The 19,399-nt window shown below is 40.6% G+C and overlaps 1 protein-coding gene across 2 annotated transcripts in view; it reads right to left on the bottom strand.

Moving 5' to 3' along the window:
- Nucleotides 1-19,399, bottom strand: part of shtn1 (shootin 1) — a 41,206-nt gene that overhangs the window by 20,168 nt on the left and 1,639 nt on the right. The window contains exons 3-9 of one of the 2 annotated variants that reach the window (XM_080781422.1): nt 18,171-18,231; nt 11,168-11,262; nt 5,128-5,299; nt 4,769-4,866; nt 4,504-4,585; nt 3,523-3,617; nt 390-536 (exon numbers count right to left, since the gene is read on the bottom strand). In XM_080781422.1, coding sequence (XP_080637548.1) covers nt 390-536; nt 3,523-3,617; nt 4,504-4,585; nt 4,769-4,866; nt 5,128-5,299; nt 11,168-11,262; nt 18,171-18,231 — 750 coding nt within the window. Of the gene's footprint in view, nt 1-389; nt 537-3,522; nt 3,618-4,503; nt 4,586-4,768; nt 4,867-5,127; nt 5,300-11,167; nt 11,263-18,170; nt 18,232-19,399 lie in introns of those variants that run through there. The other variant, XM_080781421.1, reaches the window with a different exon arrangement.

The following is a 19,399-nucleotide window of genomic DNA, read 5'->3' as shown; positions in this document are numbered from 1 at the left end:
TCGCAACCATTGGTTGCCGTTTCGTGGTTGGACAAAAATCCTCTCTCTCCATCCACTACCATTGAAATAACGTTTTTACGACATCTAGTCAAATAATGTTTTTCAGTTGCTTCATATTGATATTCTGTGCACTCAATTCTTATTTTAAACTTGGTGTCAGTAAAAAGGAACATCATAGGTGCAGCATGGTGACTGGGCATATCATGTTTGTTTTTAGTTTTTTCCAAAAAAGGAAAATAGGTTTAAGCCAATTCAACATAAACAATCCTGCTGGTTATTCAGTCAGGGAGCAATCAGAAGGCTGACGGAAGAAGGGTACCCAATAACATACGTATGACCATTCCGGTATAAGGGACAAAGGTAAAATGGAAGGTCTAATCTGGACACACCTGCTGCTCCTGCTCTAGCCTTTGTCTCTCCAGGTCTTGGGTCAGCCTGCTGACCTCGGCGAGAGCCATCTCCAAGGCCTGGCTGGGCACGGCGCTCTGCATCAGGATCTGACTCTGCCTGTTCAACTTCTTCTGCTCCACCAGCATCTGGAGGATGACACGCACGCAGGGGTCATCGCCATGCTGGCTTGTGGTGGACATTTTGGTAAAGGACTAATAACAATGATGATGAAACGTATGTGATCTGTGCTGTGGAACATTCTTCTAAGGCAATTTATAAGTATTATGTTTTGGAATGAATTCATATCTTATCTATAAATGCACCACGTGTCTGTATGTCTGTCTGTGTGTGTGTACGTCCGTAATGCACCGTTCGCCCCACCGACTTCAAATTTGACACGCGCGTTCCACACCCCCACAGGGAGTCGGGTCGGTCGGACCCACGGTTGTTAACAGGTTACCTGTTAGGTAGCTAACAGGTAACGTATGTATGTATATGTTAGTTGTAAGTTGAAAAGTACTATACTGTGGTCGGCTGGCTTTTTTATGCGTATGCTCGGAGGTATATATACTGATTTTGAGTGTGACATAATAAAGATATCAATGCCGGGGTATAACTGGCTTTCGATGGTGACGTAATAAAGATAGGTTTCAGATTACATTCACCTGACACTGAAACATATCCTAATTACGTCACCATCGACAGCCAGTTATAAACCGACATTCTACAACAGGTCGTTAAGAGGAAGCAATCTGATTCGTTGAAACGGTTTCTAGCCGTTGATCAAACCAGCACTGTTCACCACCTAATCAAAACAAAGAATTCAGCCGCTCTGTTTCCCAGAGCGCTAGCAAACTCGGTGGCTAGGCTTGCATACGCATAAAAAAGCCAGCACGACCACAATACTTGAGCGCTCTGCTTGCGCAAGTAATAACTGGGTGGGGCATGTATTTCCAACTTGCATCGTTCCAAGTAGGCCAGTATCCAACGAGCACCACTCTAGTGTCAATAACAGCGAGTGTCTTTTGTTGAATGCATGCATGTTTTTATATTCAAATAAAAGTTGCAGCAACGTTTAATTATTAATTATTAATATCTTTGTCCTGAACAGGTGCATCAGTCAATGCGGCGCTATGTCAGAATGGCTACATACTAATTCGTACACGGGTTGTGTTTATAACCACACCCCCGGGTAAGTTAAGTTTACTGAGGTTGCGGTTAGGGTTAGGTTTAGGTATAGTTTTACCAGTGCCGGTTCTAGGCCTTTTGAGGCCCTAGGCAACATATTATACAGAGCCCCCCCCCCTCCTGCTTTGCCACGCCGGATAAAAATTGTAAATTTGCCATGAAAATGCTTCAATCTGGTGCACTTTGAGATAAAAATTAAGAAGCTAGGTGGGGGCCACATATGTTTATAAACAAATCCCAAATGTTTATAAACAAATCCCAAATGTTTATAAACAAATCCCAAATGTTTATAAACAAATACCAAAATGTTTATAAACAAATCCCAAATCCCTTGGTCCTACCCCCCCGACCATGAGACTTACTACAGGTCAACTGGTAGTGGTCCTACCCCCCCCATGAGACTTACAAATCCCAAATGTTTATAAACAAATCCCAAATGTTTGTAAACAAATCCCAAATGTTTATAAACAAATCCCAAAATGTTTATAAACAAATCACAAATGTTTATAAACAAATCACAAATGTTTATAAACAAATACCAAAATGTTTATAAACAAATCCCAAATCCCTTGGTCCTACCCCCCCGACCATGAGACTTACTACAGGTCAACTGGTAGTGGTCCTACCCCCCCCATGAGACTTACAAATCCCAAATGTTTATAAACAAATCCCAAATGTTTGTAAACAAATCCCAAATGTTTATAAACAAATCCCAAAATGTTTATAAATAAATCACAAATGTTTATAAACAAATCACAAATGTTTATAAACAAATACCAAAATGTTTATAAACAAATCCCAAATCCCTTGGTCCTACCCCCCCCGACCATCAGTGCCGGTTCTAGGCCTTTTGAGGCCCTAGGCAACATCTCCTGCTTTGCCACGCCGGATAAAAATTGTAAATTTGTCATGAAAATGCTTCAATCTGGTGCACTTTGAGATCAAAATTAAGAAGCTAGGTGGGGGCCACATGTGGCCAGTAGCCCATGTAAGGAATACATGAAAAAAAAAAATCTTCTCCCTGTGACGAGGCCCCCTCAGTGGTTGAGGCCCTAGGCGACCGCCTAGTTCGCCTATGCCTAGAACCGGCCCTGAGTTTTACTGAGGTTAGGGTTAGGCTGTCAATCACATCACGTCGACTGCACAACCCAGGCTTTGGTATGTCGCGTCAGAATGTCATTATTGTCAGATGAGCTGATTATGTCATAGCTAGCTTTGAAACGGAATTAGTGTTTGGTGGCTAAGCTGTAATGATGAGCCATGAAGATGATTATCATCATCTTCATCGTGTTCTGTGGAGGACTGCAGAGTGCAGACACACAATTTACAATCTAGGCATTTAGCAGACGCTCTTAATCCAGAGCGATTTACATTAAGCAAGAACAAAAAAGCATGGGAATACATCACATAAAAAGCATTTATCATGAAACATGCGTAAGCTAAGAAAGTAACAGTGGAATATCTATATAATGAAACTATACATATAAACTATAGATACTATACTATGCTATACATATGTACTATGACGTGCTATGACTACATACAATGCAATTATAGTGCTGTTTACATAACATGCTATAAATCTGTATCAAATGCTATCTAAGTCTACAGAAATGCTATCTAAGGGGGAAGGGTAAGGGCTATGGGCCATGATGGAGTCTGAAAAGGTGGGTTTTCAGACTACGGTGGAAGATTGGGAGTGATGCTGCAGTTCTGACTGCAATGGGAAGTGCATTCCACACTTCCCACACAGCAGATTATTAGTAAATAGTGACATATCAAATAACCCTCCAATATTGGTAAGCTTATTATCAGTAAAAAGTAAGAAAAAGAGAGAGAGAGAGAGAGAGAGAGAGAGAGAGAGAGAGAGACACACACACACACACACACACACACACACACACACACACACACACAGAGAGACATGTGGTTGAGAGAACTTACTTCTTTGGCAAAGTTCTCTGCCTTTGTCCTCAGGACTCTCTCCAGGTCCAAGTTGTCCAGTAAAGTCTCATACTCTTCCACGGCAAACTGAGATACTAGACAGTGACATCCCAAGTTTCACAATCACAATTTTACCTCCACCTTTTCATAATTCAGTCAATATTCTAGATTGACTAAGAAAGCACAAAGAAAATTAAACAAGAGAGGTAACTAATGTATTAACAATTAATATAATAACATATTTTGCTGAAAAGCAGCCGATCACATGAAGGCACATATATCACCAGGAGAGGATGCCACATTTACTTCTTACTTCTACGTTTAATGCTTAAACAAGCTATTGAACTTAAATAACAAGAATGCAACTGAATATAACAGTTTAAAAGCTCTGCTAGCTGGTTCTAGAGGCCATGATTCTTAGCCCCAACTTGACCAAAATGGTTTTCAACAGACAAACATTACCTGCGCTCTCACTACTACGGCTGAAATTTACATGAAAAACTGGCAGAAAAAGACTTGCTCGCCGCATTAATAAATAAATATATTTTTAGATTATAAAATATCTTGAGTGCAAAGTTGATATTTTTGGCGTATGGGTGGTGCAACAGGAAAGGTCATGGGGTCACTCAAATGGTTAACGTTCATCACCTGGGGTGCAAGTTTCATAGTAATCCACCTATTATATTTAGATATATATTGTGTTCAATTGAAAATGTTGGCCTATATGGGTGGCTACGATTCTATGACATTCCAACCAATAGGTTTCGAGATTACATGTTTGGAACCAAAGTGCTGGACTGACGGACTGGCCGTCCCACCAATCGCCTGACCAACAGACATTGCCATCCGTATTAGACCCTCTGCTAGAGGGGCTGAAAACAGCAAGTGGATTTAGCATAACTCATCATATCTGTTGCTTTAGGATGAGCTAACACTGAGACATAGTAGCAGATGTAGTCACGTAGAAGGACTGACACTGACCTCTGTTGTATTTTCCCAGGAGTTTCTTTTGTTGCATCATCTCAGCAATCAGAACGGTATTATCATGTTTCTCTTTCAGCTGCTGCAGCCATGCGAAGGGGAAAGTGGAAACTTAAACTAGCATTAACTAACACTGTCTTAAAATGGAGGCAATACATTTGAAAACTAAAGCCGTATTTACACTGTGTAACACTGTAGCACACTATAGTATACTATACAGTATACACTGTACAAAAAATAAAATAAAAAGTTTGTTTATACTCACATTTTCTCTGGTGTCCCGCAGCTGGTCTCTTATTGTCTCAAGATCAATGGCTGCTTGTTTTTTCTCTTCCAGTGTCAATTCCAACTTATTCCGCAACTCTGAGGCAAAAACATTTACTAGCTGTTAAGTATCCTACTGTCTATTATAATAACCCAAACCTCTAGTACTATAACATTTCTGATTTCAACCTTAGTCTATACTAGTTAGTCTAGTATAGCGTATAGATACTATAATAATTTGCTCTCATAGCAACAGATTGCACAGAGAAGCCATGTCGTTATTTTAGCCCATCTTGTTGTTACAGGAAAACAGAAAGGTAAAGTGTACAGTTGGGATCTTGGGACCACCTCGTACAGTACCTGAGATGGTGGCTTGACACTGGGTTGAGATGCAGACGTTGCTTACTTCCTGTACATCTAAACCCCCTTCATCATCATCCTCCTCCAGGCTGATCTCCGCAATGGTTTCTGGGCCCAGGTGGGAGAGAAACAGCATGCTCTTCCTCTTTAGAGAGCGATTCTGGCGGTTCAACTGGATAGGGGAGGAAGACGTTATGAGGGAGGGGGATTGGATTTAGGGCAGGCTAACTGCTTCTACCACCATGCTCCTCTGTGAAGCTGAAAACGGACAAAAGGAAAACCCAGACATCAGAATAATATAATCAGAGAATTTGCTTTGGTGAATTAGTATTTTCTGTTCCGTTATACCCTGCCTATAACAGCTGTCATACATTATAAACTGACATTAACCACGTCTTTGTTAAACGTGTGTTGTGTACTGCTTAGTAGCAAACATGTGGGCTTCATTTTCATATCTATTCCAAACATAGTGTTGTCTGTCTCTTATCAAACTCTAATCAAATGTTTCTGTTAAGTACAGAGTGCTGACAACATTGTACTCTATATGCAAAACGAGGAAGTGAGGTCTACCTTTCAATCACTGCATTGGCAAAGTAGTAAGCTTGTATCAAATCTAACTTGAAATGTTTTAATTACAAAAATGTAGAGATGCAGAACAAGTAAGCCAGATTATAACAATAATTAGTTTTTGATGATTTTGTTTGAAAATGAAAGCAGTCACAGCCACTTGCAATGTGATTGTTTTGACAGGCAGCAAGAAAAACGTATCTACAGAAAAAAAGATGATTGGGATCAGCACTTGGTATTATGATATGTGTGTGTGTGTGTGTGTGTGTGTGTGTGTGTGTGTGTGTGTGTGTGGGGTCAATGGGTCGTACTCAGACAGACAGACACATTGCCCTTCATTGGAGCGGTGTGCACCGCTCAAAAACTGGATGTGAAATAACTGTGTTACTTGAGATAACTATCTAATATCCAGGGCAGGGGCAAGTATTAATAAGGCAAAACAGCTCAAATAAGACTACAGTACATGTAGCGTAAAGGCAGCTATAATAGAACAGCAGCACACCCACAACAATAACACTTAATCCTGCACAGCTTTACTCAAGAGGTTGCTACATTGTCCCCATACTTTTATTCAAGATGAAATAGTGCTGTCACAGAAATGGCATCAGAATATGCATCTGTATATCCTCACAAGGCCATTCACTATTAAGGCAGATGAAAGGAAAATAAGACAGCGGAGCGACAGACCAGATGAGATGCGGTACTGATCTGTGATCTGCTCATTCCTTCGGGTCTTCAATCAGCCATAGTGGCAGGAAGCATCCAAGAGCAATAATAAGGTGTGAAATAACAGACATCTTAATACATCAGCATGCGGACAGCAAGAAAAGGCACAATATCTCTCCTTTTAGAAGTAATCAGTTTTTTGATGGGATGCATATATTTGCATTTGACATTTTGTGCAGCACTTTTCGCTTGGGAATTTGTATGTGGCATTTTCCTTTAAACTTCAATGCAATTTGATCAGTTCTATACGTATATCAAGCCTACATAAAAGTTCTGCCATCAAGGTGGCCATTTGTGTCAATTAGGAATACCACCACTAAGTAAAATACTAATGAAGCATATGGGATGGAGATGGATGCCAATTATGCATATTTCTTGTCATCTGAAGGAGGGAAAGTGTCAGGAGAAGGATAAAAATGAAGGCCTGATAAAAAATAAAGCATTTATTAATGTCATCCTGGTGGGAGCAGATTGCAGCAATTCCATCTTTTGACGATGCCCTTCAGAGTGCATCTTTTTCTGAATTGCAATCAACATGGGAATCAAACTCTTTTGATAATAAGCTACAACTGATGAGAGACGTGACGTAGGTATAAAATTACATACTCATAATCAAGGCTGGTGTAGCATCAGGCTAGCACTCTCCGGAGGTCACCATTACAAAGTCACGGCCCCTCATCTCCCCTTTGATCAGACATCAACGCAAAATTGTCAAGCGTCAGCGCTGCTTTCTGATTTGACTGGTTCCAAATTGGTGGCTCCCTCTATCATTACCTTTTAATTCAAAATGTGGAGAGTTAAGGAATCACATTGAACTTTCTCTCTCTTATGCAGAACAGTTGGCAGACAAAATTACGTCATTACAAGGAAATTAATACAAAGTTAATTTTGCCTGTCTTCCTAAAGCATATTGAATACGGTATATGAGATGCAACTGCCAAGAAATTCTGCCTACCGGTAAATTATAATAACTAATGTTCCAACCCTGCTCTTAACGGCAGTATATTTATTATTGATGGTTTACTGGTCAACTATCTTGGTTTTTACCATGTACACATTAGTAGACGTTAAACAATACAGTCAACAGCACCCATAAAATATACCGGCAAGCATTACCGCCAAATCAAAACAGCATCTCCTGCAATTCAACCACAAATTGTCAATACTAGTTGTACTGCAGCAGCTGGACGGGTGGGGGTTATAGACACACACAGTTTGTCAAAACAATAGTTTATCAATGAAACAGAGGACGAAAATAGCCTGGTGGACAGACACAAACTAAAAAACTGTCTAAAAACAGTCAGCCACTTTCCCCTGGTCTATATTGGACATGTCATTATAGGTGAAAAAAGAATAATAATTAAAGGAAAAGAAAATTAGATCTACAAGCTCACAATTTATTGTGAGCTTGAAGAATGGCCATTTTCATTGTATGACACAATTGTATGGTTAAAAGGCAGTGCAGCAAGCTTTTAGAAGGCAGAAAAGGACAAAAGAAAAGAAGAAAATGTAAGCATTGTAGCCGTGCGATTTTTACACTCTCAGAGTTAAATGAACACTGTGGATTTTACTGTGTGGTCAGCTATTACTTTTTGTTCGTCAACAAAGCCATAGGACATTCTTGGATTGGGTCAGTGGTATACAGAGTGAGATATGTAATTTGACAAAAGATAATCCCTGCCAATGTTCACATCAACGCTTTTCAAAATGGCATCATTTATCATTGTGAATTCACTCTTCACAGCACTTTGGTTTATTTCCAAACCTAGACCTCTGGGTCTTTTGTGTATGATAGCAAAGAATGGTAAATACAGTATCACAACAAAATTCCATTTGAAGGCATTTTTGTCAATTAATTGCATTACTGGAAAGAGTTTTACTTTTACTTTCTGCTGATGTTGGTCCAGTTTAATAATTCCATTATATTGTTTTGTCATAAATCCACATTTAAAAAACTTCTATTTGCGCCTGTGTCCAAATGTTTTTTTTTATCGAGTAGACTAGGCATCAGTAGATGAACAGCGAATACCCTGAGTGATAAGTGACAGCCAGGAAAGACTGGATGACAACTATGAAGAGTACGTGTGGCAGCCCGGAGAGATGGCAACCGGGGCAGAACGGGATACGTTGAATTAATGGAAAAAATCACACCTATGTGAAGTGAGGGGCGCCCTTATAATCATACATCACCTCATTCCGACCAATTAGAATTTGCGTCCTCACCTTCGTCTTCAATGTTACGCAATGTTTGTGATTACACTCAAAACTGGCCATTCATTATCAATGGCATTTAATGTTTGTGTTGGGACCAACACTCAAAACTGGCCATTCATTATCAATGGCATTTAATGTTTGTGTTGGGACCAACACTCAAAACTGGCCATTCATTATCAATGGCATTTAATGTTTGTGTTAGGACAAAGTTTGTGTTTACACACACCCTCAAAGATGGACAAAAATACCCCCAGGGTTGCCAGAGAGGGCGGGGAGGATGAGCACCCCAGTCGGACAGATACAACGGTAACAGACCCAGGCAACGGACAGTATGCAGGACTGGTCAGTGACTGTCAGCAGCATAGACATATAAAGGTAGGTGTGTGTGTTCCTGAGATTCCTTGCGAAGCAAAGCGGAAGCATCCACGTGCGTCACAGAGCGGATGTTCGGGTCTGACAAGTCCCGGAAAAGATGCGCTGTGATTGGCCAGTAGTCACGTCATGGTCATGGTAAGTTGGTAACTACAGGTAGTTAGTAGTTTGATCCGCCCTGGCTGGGACACCTGGGTGTATGATGTTGAAAGATGTGTCCAGAGTCCATACTAGGCATCAGTAGATGTATGGACACAGACAGCAACAATCAGAATGCAGTAATTATAGAGGTGAGTGGAATCTGTAGAAGCTGAGGGATTCATGTTGATGAAGTTAAAGGTATTTCACAGACAAAATGTTGATTTGTGGAAGTGTATAATATAGTTTTGTGTTAGAGACTTAAGAGTTACTGTTAATTGAATTGTTATTAATACGAAGTGGCTTGTTATCGGCCTCCTGGAGGCGCTATAATAGGCCAATGTGAAAAGGAATGGACCACTTCTGCAAACTTTGGAAGCCAATCTTAGCCAATCAGGATGGAATATAAAGAAATCGGACCGATCCGTCTAGATCAGGAGTGCCCACACTTTTTTGACTCGAGCCATTTTGAAAATGACCAGCTCAACAAGATCTACCCACCAAAAATAATTATGATGCCATTGCTGAAATGTATTTGCTTAAAATGTACCTGAGGGGGCTTTGGAATAGCGGTGCTAGTAAGTGACTATAGTCAAGTGATAATGTCTATCGATTTGTGTGATGTTTGGACAAAATCTGTAGGAGTAATATAAACAAGAATCACACCTGTGTGAAATGAGGGGCGCTCGATCTTATTATCGTACAACATCATACATTATCTCGTTCCGGCCAATCACAATTACAGTATATTATAGTAGACATACACATGTAATTGTGAGTTTTGATAAGTAGAGTGAGTACGTCATCATGACGTAAAATAGATACTATGTCTATTTACTCAGACACTATGACGTAAAATTCTCCATTCATTGTCAATGGGAATTTAATAGTTTGTGTAGGATGAAGTTTGTGGACAGACACTAAAAGCTGGATATAGGAGGGGCTAGCGCCCCTCAAAAAATGTGTACTGCAAAAATCGGCCTCCTGGTTGCTCTGGCTTCCAGCGAGTGTGTGTGCACAGCTTCACTTCGATTGGGCCAACGGTGCCGGATATTAGCTGTACACAGACGCACAGACGCATGGACGGACAGATGGACAGACAGGGGCGAAAACATAGTCTCTGCCACACCTTCGGCCTGGCGGAGACAATAATAAAATAATACAAATACATCTTCCAATTCTATGGTAATCATGATCTATTGCTTTTTGACTTGCTTGTCATTATTCTGAGATGAGGAGAACTAGAAGAAAGAAGCAGGCCTGCTGCAGCAAATAAAATGAAGTAGTAGAACAAAATAATATGTAGTAGAACAAAATAATATGAAGTAGAACAAAATAATATGAAGTAGTAGAACAAAATAATATGAAGTAGTAGAACAAAATAATATGAAGTAGTAGAACAAAATACGAAAGACTGAGGAAAACAAAGATAGAATGAGATCTCCAAGTTCCAAACAGGAAGTGGAAGGGGGAGTAATGCGCTGGAGGGACAGCTAGAAAGCCTCCGCCTCATCCCCCCGAGCCCCCCCCTCCTCCCCCCGAGCCTCCTGTCCCCCCCCAGGCGCTGGTGCTGCCAGGTGGACTCACACGGCTTTTGTCCAAAAATTGAATGAGAAATGATTACAGTGATGAGTCCAGCACCAGTGGGCCGCAAAATCACTATGTGCCAGGCTCCCTCTCTCTCAATCAAACTCACATTTTAGTAAGGACTCTAAAAGCCATGTTCTGGATCAAAAGAATCAAAAGCAATTTTAGACAGAGAAAGACACATGAAGAAAAAGAGGAAAAAAATGAAAAAAGAAGTACCAGAATTGAAGGCGACATACAAAAATTGTGTTCATGTTGACATGACAATCATGTGCATGAAGTGGCCTAGGGCGCCATCAATTTGAGACTCAAATAAATAAAAAATAAAGCATGTTGATTTATTCAATGTGCACATTTTGCTCAATGTGAGTGCTAAGTACCCAGTGCGTTAGATGAAATCCTAAGCACACATTGTACTGCAAAACGGTAACCTCACCTTGGAGGCCAGGGCTTCGACACTTTGTCTGCATGTTCTCTCAATCTCTAGGTTCTCTTGAATGGTGTTGACCTCTTCAATGACCATGCGAGAAACTAGGAGGGGAGGGGGGGAGAGAGAGAGAGAGAGAGAGAGAGAGAGAGACTATTTTATATTTATATAATGGAAAATGGGCCTACGTTATTGCTGCAGAACCAAACATTGCATTGCACTTTTTGGCTAAAGCATAAATTAGGTACTAACTTAATTAGACAGTGGATAAAAATGTTGAAGAAGAGCATGAGTTATTGAAAAACTGTTATTCATTAGCCTTGGATGTGTTTTCATTCATTTATTTATTCCGAACATGTTAAAATATAAACGAGAAAATACAAAGTAAATATTAAAAACAAAAAAGAAGCGTCCAAAAATAACAATAATAATTATCTTTCATAATCCTTACCTTATGTTTATGTTCTAAAAAGGAGTAGGAAGAAGTTTATTGAAAAACGAGTCCTACCCCTTCTTTGTGTATCTCAATTAGGGATGGAGCTCGATAACCGATAAAATCCGATAACAAGCTTATTGAGTACCCGTTATCAATAAGCTTTGGGCTTATCAAGCCTGTTATTGAGCATAGCTGCCCATGACGTCATGTTCAAACAATCATGGCAAGAGGCGATCAAGAAATAAATGTAATCATCCATGCTGGCACAAACATGTCAGTCTAAAAGTGTATTTATACCTGCCAACCAGCGGTGCCAGGGTAAACAAAATAACACTTTTAAGTTTAAGTTTCTTTCATATTATTTTATTGGTAAAAAGGTCAATTGCCTGTTAGGAATGTACTGTATTTGAAGGCCCTAGTAAAATGTACTGGTTCTGTTCAGAATGTATTGTATTTGTCTCCGGTCTTTCCACAAAATAATAGAAAATGCTCGATAGTGGGCTCGATAAGAACCCGACTCGATAAGCCTGATCGATAAGGTGATCGTTATCAATAAAAATGAACGAGCTCCATCCCTAATCTCAATACAGTGTCATCTTTACATTGACAATGGGATGTATTTGTATGGGACAAAATGGTCCACAATACCTGGTGTTTGTGCTTATGAAACATCATAGAAGCCACTACATCTGACAGTAAGCTTAGCCTACACCTACAGTATGTACTTCTTGGGGAAGAAACACAATTATTGCCATTTGTTGACACAGCCCTATACACGAAATATAAAAAAGTGGGCGTGTAAAACTCGATCATGTCAACACAACACAAGGTTATTCTCAAAACTGCCATTAAAACTGATCAAGAAATCCAATTAAGACTTCCAAGTGAGTGGCACATAACTTTGATGTGTCATTTCACCAAGCAGTTAATTGACACTTGACATTGAAACATGTTTCTTCTGGATGTTGTATTCCCCATTTGTGTAGCCTTCACACTCAAATGTTGTTACCAACGTTGTTCAGGGATTTTAATCAGTACCCCTAACCCGACTCCCCCAGCCCAACCTCCTCCTCTTCTTCAACGGCATCAACCAGGCCAAATCTGCTAGGCGTAAAGGCTGAATACACATTGGACAAAACTGTAAAGCATCAGGGCCATACATAAGTGTTTTGGAGCATTTGAGACCTTTTGATCCTGTATTTGAGGTTACACTTCACTTGACCCAACGTGAAAGGCAGTACCGTACGCAGTTTACTATGAAAACCTTCATTTCCCATCAGTGTCACGCCTCGTGTCACGCCTCCATATATGGTCACAACTCGCGACATCACGCCTCCTGACACTTCACGCCACCATATATGAAGATCACGACACTGACCTCATCAAACCCTGGATAGCCATACATGGAGAAGACTGGATCTTCACCTACATCTGCATATATGGAGCCGGCCAGCAAATCTACATCTGACCTCACGGACACCAGATTAATAGTTTAACTCGTGCTTCTCAACTGGGCCATATTAAGAAGGTCTGTTGTTTCAGGCCTGAAAACATAAATTAAAAAAGGCATTCCCAGACGATGCCCTAATACAATCCCAATGCCCATATATGGAAATCCCTGATGTCATCAATATTAAACTCAGATTAAGACTATCATCACCTGAATCTCCATATACAGTATGAAGATCACGACACTGACCTGATCAAACCCTGGATAGCCATATATGGTTTGACATACTAGATCTGCATATATGGAGCCGGCTAGCAACTCTACATCTGACCTCACTGACACCAGATTAATAATTTAACTAACTAATTTAACTACACCAGAGCGAGCAAGTAATAGTTTTCGTCCAGTGTATGTCGTCGTTTGATGTGTATGCGCCATGCCAGCGTATGACGTAATGATTACTTGTGCTTGATATGGAAGTGGTGTCAGATTACATAAATGTATACATAGGGGCATTACCTTTAATCCTCCCGACACTAAAACATATAGTCATTACGTCACCATCGAAAAGCAATTACACCCTGGCATTGGGTCCTTTAATCCACATCTTTATTACGATTACATTGAAGGGTAGTACTTGTACCAGTTCTACCCTGACGTCATATGCTGCTACGATACATATGCATCAAACGGGCATACGCAAAGTAACCACAGTATACCGCTAATCAACTTACAAATTACATATACATATAGGCAGGCATTTCCTTTAATCCACCCGATATATGTCACCATCGAAAGCCGTCACTCATCCGTATTCATTGTTGTTAATTACGTAACGAAATAATGAATTTGAAATGCTTAAATAGAATTAACTTCATGTTCTTCAACAGATCTCAAAATAGTGTCAGACAGGTAAATACTTTTCAAATAAGTCATCGAGCTGTATTCTAGATAGCCAGGACAAATCAGTAATCAGTAAATACTACTTTTTTACCTCCAAAAACTAACTGTATTACCTTAATAAACATGGTCATAAATACTTTCTACTTCCAGTCACTAGTTTAAAGTCTCATTTCTCATGTCATAATATTCTTTTTGGAAAATGATGGGCCCATTTATTAAAAGAATGACCATAAAGTCGCGTATGTTCTGAGGGGCGTGGCTACCGTTACAGTCTATGATCGGGAGCCACCCCTCGTTTGAGTCAAAATAAAAACCAACGAAGAAGAAGGGGGGAAGTCCCGCCTCGTTGTCTGGGCCAGCCAATGGCCAGCTGGGCCCAAACGGATCTAGAAAGATGGTGATTTACAATTCAAGGACTGACAGGCTTCATCTTACGTCCATATCAGACCCGGAGAACGCTTTGTCCATATTTTTTTTACAGTCTATGGCTAGGGTACGGCAGGTGCCACTACGTACATGTTCGTAGACAACCATATACTCCATATATGAAGGCGACGACTGTCAATTTACCTTTTAGCATTGTTCTGGTGGCTATGCAACGCCTCCGTCCCCGCCAGCTATGTTTTTTTTCTCCATCCAGCTCCATTGAGCCTCCATTATAACCATTATGATTTTCAAAGCCCTGTATCTCTAAAACTTGGGGTATGAGCTAATGCTAACTATCACTGTGCTCACAACAACAGCCCCCACTTCACTGATTACCCGGAAATGAAACCGAGGCTCGTAGACTGAGAGTGAACGGCTGGCACAGGTTAGGTGTGCTTATGCTACCACCTAGCGGGCAAAAAAAGAGTTAAGAAGCTCTGTTGTTTCAGTGTGACCTCGCCCTCAATGCGTCTTACTGGTACATACAGTATATAGGGTTGCTCTGTGCACCATAGAAGCCTTCAGTGCCACAAAGCCATGAGAGTTGCAACAGCTATAAAATTACTTTAATAACTTTAGAAAATATAAAAATTCAATTTATATCTTCCAAGGATATGGCTGAAAGTACATTATGCTCAGTATATTGTCGGTTTCACAGTCGATTAGCAGGAGAAGTCCGTCGAAGGTTCATTCCAGTCTGATCTGCTGTGAATTCTGCGGCTGAAGGAGTTGGTCATTTACAGTGCACTCACTTGGACCTAATTATTTGTGAGCAATGACATTTTATTCTGCGTACAGAAAAGTGACAGGATATAGTTAACTTTGAATTCATGTGCTATCCCAATGTGGTGTGAAAAACGTTTTTGTTAGCATTCAAAATCTCAAATTGCTCTAACCGTTGCCATTATATTAATCTGTAATAAGTATAACACCTTAGCACAATGAGGATGCACTTCTTGCCACTTAACTACTAAATATTGTGGTCGAGTAGGGGAGAAATTAGGCATTAATGCTGTTACTTTGGGAAATTCCTTCCCCCCAGTGACACATAATTAAAACTTGATGAACGCCTGTGCAGGCCGATATCTGAATCCCTCTGGCACCCTTTCCACATCAGTCATTGAATAGCACTTAGCTGCCAGTTTCAACACATCCTTGTCTATGTTGCTCCACCTCAATAATGCTATGGCCACAGCCACACTCAACTACCAGCAAAGATGCCTTGAACTAAATGACATGTTAATTGTAATTATTGGTAGCCATGGTAAATAAAGAGTAGTGTATGTGGAAAATGTATCAACGTAAGATGACGGGGACTCTGACAATTGGCAGTCTTAATTGTGAGTTTTGGCCTCCCCATCAATATTCACCCCATCTTTTTTTTACCCCCCTTTTTTGCAGGCCTCCTCTCAAGATAGACAGTGATTACCCCCCATGTTGACGCTCTACATAATGGTATCAGCGGCGCCAACTGTGTAGTGAATTAAATTGTATCTGCAGCCGCTTCGAAGCCTTGATGAGGGGGGCAGATGCCTTTGTGGTGTTATCATTATAACACAATGGTCATGTTGTCATCAACCTTGCCATCGCCAATTGAAAAGACATGATTGTGTGTTGGGCGGCTTTTTCTCCCTTCCTCCCACAACCCCCCCCCCCCCCCCTCCCGCCACACAGCCCCTCTGCCCGCTTCGTTGTGAATAGCAGCAATTTTCTAAGAGCTATGAAATCACGTAATAGGTCCTAATATGCAGCTGCTTGGCATAGTGAGGCAGCCGCTATTAATGTGGAAGTGAAACACAATATTTGTTTTGGCTGGAGAATCGCTGAATATATGAGCAGCACGGGCCAGATTTATTCATATGAAAATCTGCCATGATTACAAAGACAAACTATTTGCTCTATCTTTTGACATGTGGAACCAACCCGCCATCACCATTTATATTCACCATGCGCTTAAGTGGTCATAGCAATGCATTCAACCTTTAAGAAAAATCATTTTGCAAAATGAAATAGTAGGCCAAAACGATTGAGACACATTTGTAGTGTCGGTAAACACGATGATGATAAAAGTACAGTACCAGCAGTATCTCTGAATGCTATAATTTGTGGCATAGTCACAACTGATTGGGTTTGTAATGAAAGATCCAATGAATGCGCTCTTACAAGGGATGTCAACACGTGCTGTAATAAAGAAAAATGCAGTTTGAAAAGTCGATCAAAATGTATGTTGTTTCAAACTTGTCACAATGATGTGTTGACAAATTCATTATGATAATTCCTGCTTAGTACTGGCTTAGTTTGATTATGCACGTGGGCCAGCAAACACAGCAATCTCCTAGTCATAATTCAAATAGCTAAATGTATTACTAAATGTAATATTCTTAATCTTGTTTTCCTTAACAAGTAAATAGACTCTCAAGCATTACCACAGTTCACTTCATGTCACACCAGGTGTCACAGTAAGCATTACCACAGTTCACTTCATGTCACACCAGGTGTCACAGTAAGCATTACCACAGTTCACTTCATGTCACACCAGGTGTCACAGTAAGCATTACCACAGTTCACTTCATGTCACACCAGGTGTCACAGTAAGCATTACCACAGTTCACTTCATGTCACACCAGGTGTCACAGTTAGCATTACCACAGTTCACACCATTAATATTTACTATAGCCGTACTAGACCCCAGGAAATTACATCTGGCCACACAATATCACTGGATCTACTGAATGTGAAGGGAGGTACTAGGGGGATGCCATACTGTGTGTTGTAGGCTCAATGTCAGTTTGTCACCTCCTCCTTGACATTCAATAGATCCTGTGATCTTTTGTGGCCAGATGTAATTTTATGGGGTCTAGTAGCACTATAGTAAATAATAAAATAATAAATTGCTATAAAAATTTGTAAAAAGTATACATATTTAGCCCCATGTTCGAATACCCCGGCCCCCCTGTCAAAAATTGCTAAAACGAATGAAAGCAGCAAATGAAACGCTCATCTTTTACTTTCTCTAATAACCTAAAACATGAACCTTGGTTGAAAGAAACTAAAGTTGTCCTTTAAGCTTAATAAAGTTGAATAAAGCGCAGCATTACAGTAACCCACCCAGGCAAAGGTTAGCACATAGTTTGAACTGATCATTGTGCAGAGAGGAACAATACAGTTCCTTAAAAAACACTGTGGAAAAGGTGAAGCTAGCAATTACATGGCATTTATTGAAAAGGACGAGATAGCAATGGGCTCCTGTCTGTGACAATGTGCATGATGCAGGGAGCTCGGACAGAGATGGCCACGTGTACAAATGTCAGCTAACATTTAAACATGATTGTCGGATTCTGCCATAATAACCCTGGTGTACCCGGACAGGCTTATATGGTTAAATCATACTGGTATAGCAATGTCGTGCAGCGAGAATAGCGCAAGTTGTGTGCTTGAAGACAGGCTATTTTCTTCAATCTTCATACAATGGTATCGGGCTTAAAGGGATACACCCCCAAAATGACCTTTTTTCTATCAATTACTCACCCCATGGAGACTTGAATTAATGGATTTTTTTGGCACATTCCTAAACCAATAATTTGATGGCCACCAATGGTTCTACAGTATATGGAGACTCAAAGGAGACTCTTTGCATCTCGATAGGGAACCACTGCTGGTCATCAAATTAAAAATATCCATGATATCTCATTCAAGGCAAAATGCTAAATACAAAAATAATACATTTGGGGTGAACCACTCCTTTAAGTGCTTAAACCTGATCCAAGTGATGATGTTGCGCCGGCAGATGACCTCACCTCGCTGGAAGTCCCTCAACTTCTTGATGGCTTGGTCTCGCTCCACCTGCATGCGTTCACACTGACGGTCATTGTTGGAGACACAGAGGAAACAGTCTTTAAACAGTAAGCACAGACAAACACTGTACATTTAACTGGGTCTTTGCACACGTTGAACGTGACGATTAAATTATACTAAAATGTATCTGCAAATATTTCACATCAAACTATTCATTTGGTGATGCCTCTTTCATACAAGTTGACGGTTTTATTTGCGGCAAACAAAATCAACCTGAATATCAGTTCATCGCTTTGTTATAGGTCACATTCCCACCTAATACTTCGGTAGACACGATGCAATTGGGCGGAGAAGTTGGGATTCTTGCGAAGCGAAACCCCCGTTTTTGCTCGGAGTAGAATGCGGTTCTTTGATGCGCATTAGGATTCGAATGAGCCTTCATAACTGCCAAACGAAGTGCACTTTCTGACAATGCGCAGCAGGATTCGTTTTAATCGCAGCAAAGCTTTCTGGTGTGAATGTCACACCTGATTTTATTATATCCAACAACCAGCGGTGGAGGATATCAGTGGTGGAGGCGGACCGCAGCTCAGAGCATGTGCGCTGGGTCTTAGGCTCGTTCGCTGTGTGCAACAACTGACTTGTAGACCTACCACTCCTTATACGATATAATATCAGATTAAGGTAAGAAAACGGCTAATCTGGAATTCTCCTTTAAATTAATTAATCACAATAAATAAATGTTCCTGGTGTGTCTGAACCCAAATGGACCCAACTGGAGGCAGATTTTTGCACACTTCCCAGGTAGGTGCTTGAAAAGCACCTGGACTACATTTGTTAGTACCTCTACTAATGACGTAAAGACGACCGTAGTGGACACTTTTTCATGATTGGATGCCTAGTCTAAGCCAATGAGAGACTTACCTACAGTATAAAACCCAGTCTGAACGGCATACCCATACTATGAACTTCGCAAAGTGGCTACAGAGAGTAATGTTATGAGCTAACTGGAGCTAGAGGAAAGCCATAACAAAACGCAGCAAGTGAACCAATAAAAGAATGTTGGACACGAACTAAAACAACGCTACATGAGCTTGTTGCACCTGGCAGTTATGAGGCTAAACGTGTCGTCAGGGACTGGGGAGGCGATCGCTGGGCGTTTGTCTGTCTATTATTTTTTTTACCGGGGTCACCCACGTGCTTTCCCCGGCCACGTCCCTCACTGTTCGGC

The sequence above is a fragment of the Protomyctophum bolini genome (assembly GCF_963924005.1).
Source record: "Protomyctophum bolini genome assembly, chromosome: 14".
NCBI classification, from domain to species: Eukaryota; Metazoa; Chordata; class Actinopteri; order Myctophiformes; family Myctophidae; genus Protomyctophum; species Protomyctophum bolini.
Note: the sequence above shows the minus strand (reverse complement) of the source record. Positions and strands in the feature narration are given on the sequence as shown.